At 43.2% G+C, this 9,052-nt stretch overlaps 1 protein-coding gene across 1 annotated transcript; it reads left to right on the forward strand.

The window, feature by feature from the left end:
• The first annotated feature begins 6,644 nt into the window (after nt 1-6,644).
• Nucleotides 6,645-8,818, forward strand: LOC140847368 (zinc finger protein 449-like). Its single transcript, XM_073227541.1, has 3 exons — nt 6,645-6,678; nt 6,808-6,924; nt 7,201-8,818. The coding sequence occupies exons 1-3, from the start codon at nt 6,645-6,647 to the stop codon at nt 7,770-7,772; spliced, it is 723 nt and encodes a 240-aa protein (XP_073083642.1). The 3' UTR covers nt 7,773-8,818.
• Nucleotides 8,819-9,052: the final 234 nt, after the last annotated feature.

Below are 9,052 nucleotides of genomic sequence, written 5' to 3' on the forward strand. Positions count from 1 at the left end.
TCTAACTTAGCTCACTTATTGAACTGTTATATGCACTGTCTGGAGATTCTTTTCTTCTCTCCCTTCTTATTCCTCCTCCTCCATTCTTTATATGTTGGTTGTTTTATTCTGTGCTCTTTTGTGTTTCCTTTAACTGCTTTTAGTGGGTAGTTGATTCTATTTCTTTGCCTTTAGTTAGTTTTTGGTTGGTCTGCTTTCTTTGCTGTGATTTTATTTTCTCTGGTGACATCTGTTTAGTTTTAGGAGTGCTCCCGTCTAGAACAGTCCCTCTAAAATACCCTGTAGAGGTGGTTTGTGGGAGGCAAATTCTCTCAACTTTTGCTTGTCTGGAAATTGTTTAATCCCTCCATCATATTTATAAGATAATCGTGCTGGATATAGTATCCTTGGTTCAAGGCCCTTCTGTTTCATTGCATTAAATATATCATGCCATTCTCTTCTGGCATGTAAGGTTTCTGTCGAGAAGTCTGATGATAGCCTGATGGGTTTTCCTTTATAGGTGACCTTTTTCTCTCTAGCTGCCTTTAAAACTCTTCCCTTGTCCTTGATCTTTGCCATTTTAATTATTTTGTCTTGGTGTTGTCCTCCTTCGGTCCTTTCTGTTGGGAGTTCTGTGTATTTCCGTGGTCTGTTTGATTATTTCCTCCCCCAGTTTGGGGACATTTTCAGCAATTATTTCTTCAAAGACACTTTCTATCCCTTTTTCTCTCTCTTCTTCTGGTACCCCTGTAATACGGATATTGTTCCTTTTGGATTGGTCACACAATTCTCTTAATATTGTTTCATTCCTGGAGATCCTTTTATCTCTCTCTATGTCAGCTTCTATGCGTTCCTGTTCTCTGGTTTCTATTCCATCAATGGCCTCTTGCATCTTATCCTGCTCATAAATCCTTCCAGAGTTTGTTTCACTTCTATAATCTCTTTCTGGGTGTCTGTAATCTCCCTCCAGACTTCATCCCTTAGCTCTTGTCTATTTCTCTGCATCTCCGTCAGCATGTTTATGATTTTATTTTGAATTCTTTTTCAGGAAGACTGGTTAGGTCTGTGTCCTTCTCAGGTGTTGACTCTGTGATCTTTGTCTGCCTGTAATTTTGCCTTTTAGATAGAGATAGTTTGCAGAGCTGGCAGGAGTGACAGCTGGAAGAACTTTCCTTCTTGTTGGTTTGTGGCCTTCCTTTCCTGGGAGAACAGCGACCTCTAGTGGCTTGTGCTAGGCAGCTACGTGCAGACAGGGCTTCTGATTCCTGCCCGGCTGCTATGGAGTTTATCTCTGCTGTTGCTGTGGGCATGGCTTGCCTCGGGCTATTGCTCTGACCTGGTGGAGCTGTGTTGGAGGGGAAGCGGCCGGGAGGCTATTTATCTCTGTGATGGACCTCTGTGCTCCCTACTGCTCAGGGGGTTAGAGTGCCCAGAGTTCCCCTGATTCCCTGCTGCTGGACTAAGTGCCCCAGGACGCTTCCGTCTGGTTTTGGGGTCCCTGTCCCTTTAAGAATTCCAAAAAGCACTCGCAAAAAGTTAAAAAAAAAAAAGCCGCTCACTTTTCTATGTCCCCGGGCGCTGGCCTCAGGGACCCGCTCTCAGGTCTTGCTGCCCTGTTTCCCTAGTATCCAGGACCCCATGCATGCCCTGTGTCTGCGCTCTGGTGTAGATGGCTGGGGCTGGGTGTTTAGCAGTCCTGGGCTCCCTCTCCCTCCCTGCTCTGACTTCTCTCCTCCCGCCGGGAGCTGGGTTGAGGGGCGCTCGGGCCCCACCAGGCTGGGGCTTGTGTCTTACACCTTTCGCGAGGCGCTGGGTTCTCGCAGGTGTGGATGTGGTCTGGACGTTGTCCTGTGTCCTCTGGTCTCTATTCTAGGAAGAGTTGTCTTTGTTATATTTTCATAAATATATGTGGTTTTGGGAGGAGATTTCTGCTGCTCTACTCACGCCGCCATCTTGGCTCCACCGATACTTTCTTAATATGCTCAAAGGCTTCAGGTCCTATATGAGGATTTAATCCTCCACCACATTATAAACCAAATACCTATGTCATTTGAAGAAAACCTGCATGTTTCTTCTGGTGTAGAAAGCAGACTATCCCTAGCAGGCTCACCTGCTGTGCATTTTTGTTAATTCAAGTATCATTTTTTAATCAGGTTATTTTATGTCTGTTGAGTCATGTGAGCTCTTTATATATTTTGGATGTTAACGCCTTCTCAGACAAGTCATTTATGATCATATTCTCCCACATTGTAGGACGCCTTTTTGTTCTGCTGCTGGTGTCCTCTGTTGTAGAGAAGCTTTTTAGTTTGATGTAGACCCACTTGTTCATTTTGCTTTTGTTTCCCTTGCCCGAGGAGATGTGTTCAGGAAAAAGTTACTCATGTTTATATTCAAGAGATTTTTGCCTATGTTTTCTTCTATGAGTTTTATGCTTTCATGACTTGCATGCAGGTCTTTGATCCATTCTGAGTAAGTTTTTGTGTATGAGGTTAGACTATAATCCAGTTTCATTCTCTTGCCTGTAGCTGTGCAGTTTTGCCAACACCAGCTGTTGAAAGAGGCTGTCATTTCTGCATTGTATATCCATGCCTCCTTTATCATATATTGGCCATATATGTGTAGGATTATATGTGGGCTCTCTATTCTGTTCCATAGATTGATAGGTCTTCTCTTGTGCCAGTACCAAATTGTTTTGATTTCTGTGGCTTTGTAGTAGAGCTTGAAGTTGGGGAGCATAATCCCCCAAGATTTGTTCTTCCTTGTCAGGATTTCTTTGGCTATTTGGCATCTTTTCTGGTTCCATATCAATTTTAGAGCTATTTGTTTTAGTTCACTGAAGAATGCCATTAGTATTTTGATAGGGAGTACACTGAATCTGTAGATTGCCTAAGTCTTAATGGCCATTTTAACAATATGAATTCTTCCTATCCATGAGCACAGGATATAGTTTCATTTATTGTGTCTTCTTTGATTTCTCTCATGAATGTCATGAGGCACCTCCTTGGTTAAGTTTACTCCTAGGTATTTTGTTTTTTTTGATGTGTTTGTAAATGAGGTTGTTTTCCTGATTTCTCTTTCTGATAATTTGTTGTTAGTATAGAGGAATGCAACAGATTTCTGTGTATTAATTTTGTATCTTGCAACTCAGCTGGATTCACTTATTCTGATCATTTTTTGGTGGAGTCTGTAGGGTTTTCTTTGTATGACATCACGTTGCTTGCAAACAGTAACAGTTTTAACTTCTTCCTTACCAATTTGTATTTTATTTCTTTTATTTCCTTGTATTGTCTGATTGCTGTGGCTAGGTCCTCCACTACTATGTTGAGTAAAAGTGGTGAGCATGGGCATCCTTGTTGTACCCAATCTTAGAGGAAAAGCTTTCAGCTTTTTGCTATGAAGTATTAATGTTGGCTGTGGGTATGTGTATAGCTTTTATTATGTTGAGATCCTTGCCCTCTATGCCCATTTTGTTGAGAGTTTTTATCATGAATGCATGTTGAATTTTGTCAAATGCCTTTTCAGTGTCTATTGAGGTGATCATGTGTTTTGTCCTTCTTTTTGTAGATGTGTATGATAGTGATTGATTTTTGAATATCGTCCCATCCTTGTGTCCCTACAATAAAGACCACTTGGTCATGATGGATGATTTTTTTGATGTATGTTTTGAATTTGGTTTGCTAATATTTTGCTGAGGATTTTTGCGTCTATGTTCATCACGGACGTTGGTCTGTAATTTTCTTTTCTTGTGGTGTCTTTGCCTGGTTTAGGTATTAGAGTGGTGCTGGCCTCATAGAATAAGTTTAGAAGTACTCGCACCTCTTCTACTTTTTGGAAAACTTTAGGAGGATGGGTATTAGCTCCTCTGTAAATGTTTGATGAAATTCTTCCTTGAAGACATCTGGTCCAGAAGTTTTTGTTCTTAGTTTGTTTTTTGACTACCAATTCGAGTTCTGTGCTGGTCATTGTTCTGTTCAGATTTTCTGTTTCTTCCTGGGTCAGTCTTGAAAGGTTGAATTTTTCTAGAAAGCTGTCCATTTCTTGTAGTCTGTCCAATTTGTTGGCATATAATTTTTCATAGCATTCTCTAATAATTCTTTGTATTTCCATCATGTCCATTGTGACTTTTCCTTTTTCATTTCCGATTCTCTTTGTGTGTGTATGCTTTCTTTTTTTCTTGATAGGTCTGGCTCAGGGTTTATCTATTTTGTTTATTTTGTCAAAGAACCAGCTCCTGGTTTCATCAATTCATTCTACTGTCTTACTCTTCTCAATTATTTTTATTGCTGCTCTGATCTTTAATATGTCCCTCCTTCTACTGACTTTGAGCATTATTTGTTCTTCATTTTCTAGTTTCATTAATTGTGAGTTTAGACTATTAATTTGGGATTTTTCTTATATCCTGAGGTAAGGCTGTATTGGTAAATACTTTCCTCTTAGAACTATCTTTGCTGCATCCCACAAGCTTTCGGCTGTAGAGTATTGTTGTTTTCATTTGTCGCCATATACTGGTTGATCTCTGTTTTAATTTGGTCATTGATCCATTGATTATTTAGAAGCATGTGGTGAAGCCTGCATGTGTTTGTGGGCTTTTTAGTTTCCTTTGCATAATTTATTTCTAGTTTCATACCTTTGTGGTCTGACAAGCTGGTTGGCACAATTTCAATCTTTTTTAATTTATTGAGGCTCATTTTATGGCCTAGTATGTGATCTATTCTGGAAAATGTTCCATGTGCACTTAAGAATAATGTGTGTCCTCCTGCTTTTGGGTGGAGTGTCTTCAGATGTCTGTTAGGTCCATCTGTTCTATTGTGTTGGTCAATGCCTCTGTCTCCTTATTTCCTGTCTGGTTGAGTTTTCTTTTGGTGTGAGTATTGTTTTGAAGTCTCCTAAAATGAATGCATTGCAGCAAGTGGCAGAACCATTTCAGTCATGTTTAATTATCAATCTCTATGCGTGTGCATTTCCAGTCGCCATGCTAATTCGCCCCTCTTAGCAACAGTGGCAGGTCAAAGGCTCACGTATGATGTCGAGCAGCAATACTGTTCTTGATGTAATACTTTACTCTCTAAAGCACAGGACAGAGAACAAGCACTGAACAAGAGAGAGAGAATGAATTAAAGAAGAAATATACACCAATGATTAGGAAAGGAAACTACCCCTTTCTCATCACTGTTTCAAGTGATATTATATACTTTGTTCTACTGACTGGGATGTCCCCGTATCTCCCTTCTGGTCACCCAAATCCCATCTCCTCACCAGGTGTCCAGGGTCTGAGGATCTGGGACGGAGCAAGGAAGAGTCATCCCAGCAGGTGGCAGTAGCGCACACACAGCTTGTTTGCCATCTGTGAGGTTTGCCTGTGGGGGAGTCAGAAGTCAGAAGGGGAGGAGGACAAGGGAAGTCCCCAGGGACTGAAGGCTCACTGAAGGGAATTACTAGTCTGGTTGATGTCACACGTAGCCCAGCAGCATCCCAGGGAGTCTATGGGTCAGAGAATTCTGAAGGGCAGCAGTGGCCTGGGAGTCTTCCCGTGAGCACAAGGATCCCTCTTTTCGACGGCTAGCAGATGTGGGGTGTGGTTTTCTGGGATATGTAAAGCAGGCAGGCTCAAAATGGATAAAAGTCTGCTTCTGGGGACTAATTTTTAAATTGGATGTGTGAGAATTTGAGTTTGGTGCCGGCGGCCTTTGGAGATAAGGAGTCTCAGGCTACAATGAAGAAATGAACCGGAGAGGGGCCAATGCAAAGTGGGCTCGTTTACACCCTTAGGCCCACTTCTAGAACAACTTCTCTGGTGGTTACTGTGGGAACACCGACTGGCTGGTATCATGGGTACAGAGAAGAGCCCTGCCTACAGAAGTGGGCATAGAGACATGACTCTGATGGCATTCACTGTTCACCAAAATGCCCTGGAGCTATAATACCCTATAAAACACAACAGGCAGCCTTGCATGGGCATGTGTCAAATTTGGACAAATTTCTCAAATAAGAATGGTTGGTTAGTGGGCATATATGCATTTAAAACTGCAATAGGTATGTTCAAATGTCTTCCCAAATTATTGTTGCAACATACCCTCCAAGCATGGCATATGAGAGTGCCAGGTCCTTCCTACTTGCTTTATTTACTGTATCGTCGTGTTGTCTGACAGTTGCTAAGAGTCATAACTGTTCCCACCGTATTGGCAGACAGAAGGAAGGCTGACACCTGTTCAGACCTTTAATGTACCCAGTTCATCAGCATTCATGATGTCATTTTATGGAATGTTCAGGAGTAGAGGATGCAAGGAAGGGCAGAGGAGTGGGACATGGGTCAGAGGAGAATGGTTCGTGGCCTCAGCTGACAAGGGCTGCGAGCATACGTTGGGGAAGGCAAACTGGGGACAGTGCTAGGAGCAGGCCTCTCTCTTTCTTCCCTGGCTGTCAAGAGGACAGTGTTTCTCAGGTATGATACGCCAGCACTTAAGGAAGATTGAGCTCATGCTCTGCTATCACCAAAGTGATCCATTCCACTCCTGAAACAGATGTGGAACTACTTCAGCGCCTCCATTTCAACCCCGAACTGCTGGGTTCTCCTTCCATAGGTTGGAGGAGCACCGCCTTCACAGAGCACACAATAGGATGTTCCGTCCCTAAATTTAGGTTTGTCTTCACCCTAAAAGACAAAAATGAAACAAAACGAGAACTTGTCAGAGGCTCCCGGTAAGGCAGTCCTATCTGAGGAGGAAGTAGGCAGGTGTTCAGAGGCTACGTGAGCAGGAAAGCAGCTCAGACGATGGAGAAACCTGTGGCAACTCAACCTACCCTTCCTCCCCATCCCTCCTCTGGCAGGATGCTCATGGCCGAACCTGGACCTGAGGCTCCCCGAAGGGCATCAAGAAGAGCCGTGGGAGACAGAATTCCATGACCCCAAGGAAGGGATGCCAGGGGTCCACGGCTCCATGACAGGTAGGTGCAGGTTCACTGATGCTTGGGAAGAAGGAAAAGGGCAATTGACCCCAGTCCCAGGGTAACGACATTCGGGATGCCACTTGGGACTTTGTGTCTTCCCACTAGCCATTGAGGATAACTCTTCTTGGTCCCCATCTCTCCATCCTCCTTGGAGCACAGTGGCTCCTGCAACGTCTATTCCTTCTCGCAAGCTTTGGTATGAGGAGAGAAAATAGAGAAATATGTCCAGGCAGAAAAAACTGGAAACTGTGTATCCATTTTCTGTTTCTTTAGATGGAAATGGGCCCAATTCATGCAAACACTCAGAAGAGCTGAAAAGTCCGTTGGGAACTCCCGCAGAGCAGCTGCCCTGGGATAGCCCAGTGCCTGTCCATGATGAGAGCCCCTCTCTAGGAGAGGCAGCTCAGAGCTCCAGCAGGGAAGGGCCCCTCAGCCCGAGACCCCAGAAGCAGGAAAGTCCCGGAGACCTCATGAGGCATCATCAGGGTCACACAGAGGAGATGCCTTTTGAATGTGCTGTGTGTAAGACGCAATTCAGGCAACGGTCATGCCTTGCATGGCACCTTAAAACTTATTCTGGACAAGAAAGACACCAATGTCATGAGTGTAGCATGATTTTCTGTAGTAGAGTAAGTTTTATAAGACACCTGAGAATCCACACAGATGGAAAACCCCATATATGTCAATGTTGTGGGAAATGTTTTCGTCGACGCCGAGATCTTACTATGCACCAGATAACGCACAGTGATGAGAGACCATTCTTGTGCGAGTATTGTGGGAAAAGTTATAGGCAGAAATCAAGTCTTAGGTTTCATTTAAGAAACCACACAGGGAAGAAGCCATAGAAGTGTAGCCATGGCTGTAGAAGCTTCATAAGGAAAGCAGGTTTTATGTGCACCAGCTTTAAAGAAGAATCCTCTTAGCATTTGTTGAGGGAAGCATCTACTACACAAACAAACACTAATTCACAAAAGTCTTAGCCTACACTAGGTTGTCTTGGCAAAACAGTTTTGTTTGAGCTTATCCATAAGAAGAGTTTTGGGTTTTCTTATGTTTAAAACCCACCTTCCAAGGAATATAAATTCTGGAGAATTCACCAACTCTTGCCACTGTCCTAGTTTTGATTTTTTGTCTTGGAAAAAAATGATTTGTTTGATGGCTGTGATGAAAATGTCATCCTAAGCCAGCCACAGCATAGGGGTTAAGTAAGGAACATAGGAGTGTCAGAATCCCATGCGATCCTGGGTCGGCATCCCAGTAAAAGAGATGTGCCCCAGCCATCTGTGTCTGTGCACCATTTCCCTCATGTGGAAATGTACGTGGTCCTGCTGGTTCGTTCCCACTAACTAGGTCTTGGAGCAACACACACATGCTTCCCTAAGGTGGCAACGAGCACCTCCCCTGACTCCTGCTTACACCCTGTGTCAGAACCACTTGCTCCTGTGCAGCCACGCTGGTGTGTTTACATATGCTTTGAGACTTTAACACAGCCCACTTTTGAAATGTCGAGCATTTCATAAGGATAAGTTCACGGAAAAATGTCCAACTCAGAAAGGGCCGTGAAAGGCAGGTAACGGTACCACACAATTACGAGGAAGAGCGAGTGGATGGATGTTAATGGGGAGGCCCTACCCAGAGCGAACTTCCAATAAATACTGTATTTTCTTTCTTTGTTCTTTAAAATGGTGAAAGCATGGATGGCTGTCAATTTTAAGTCTAGATTTGGTCACAGTCCACAAGTGTTACCCAATGTTCTTCCTTCTGACTTTGCAGTTGTTTGTTACTGCCATTTTCATGGTATTTCCTCTCTGTCCCAAGAGTTGGACACTGTTGATAACTTTCTGTTGATTTTTGGTTATAATGCCCATTCATTAATAAACGAGGTTCATTCTGTTTTCGCTTTGATTTCATTTCGATTTTCTTGGAGACTCATGTCCTATGACCATAGCAAATAAAGGTTCCATTTGTATGACACACCCTAGGAGTTAATGGTTGGGTCACAGTGTTTATTTACATCTCTTCACCTTCTCTCAATACTGCTAAAATGTAGTACAAATACCTTCTCCCGTCCCTGGCCAGTGGTTTTACTCACTCACTGGTGTCTTCTGATGGTATAATGGTTTCC

This window comes from Manis javanica, chromosome X, assembly GCF_040802235.1.
Source record: "Manis javanica isolate MJ-LG chromosome X, MJ_LKY, whole genome shotgun sequence".
Lineage (NCBI taxonomy): Eukaryota > Metazoa > Chordata > Mammalia > Pholidota > Manidae > Manis > Manis javanica.

Excerpts from the sequence above, each read along its gene's own strand:
- LOC140847368 (XM_073227541.1), top strand. The coding sequence starts at position 6,645 with ATGAAACAAAACGAGAACTTGTCAGAGGCTCCCG. Across the intron at positions 6,679-6,807 it reads GAACTTGTCAGAGGCTCCCG|GATGCTCATGGCCGAACCTG; the intron begins GTAAGGCAGTCC and ends CTCCTCTGGCAG. Across the intron at positions 6,925-7,200 it reads GGTCCACGGCTCCATGACAG|ATGGAAATGGGCCCAATTCA; the intron begins GTAGGTGCAGGT and ends CTGTTTCTTTAG.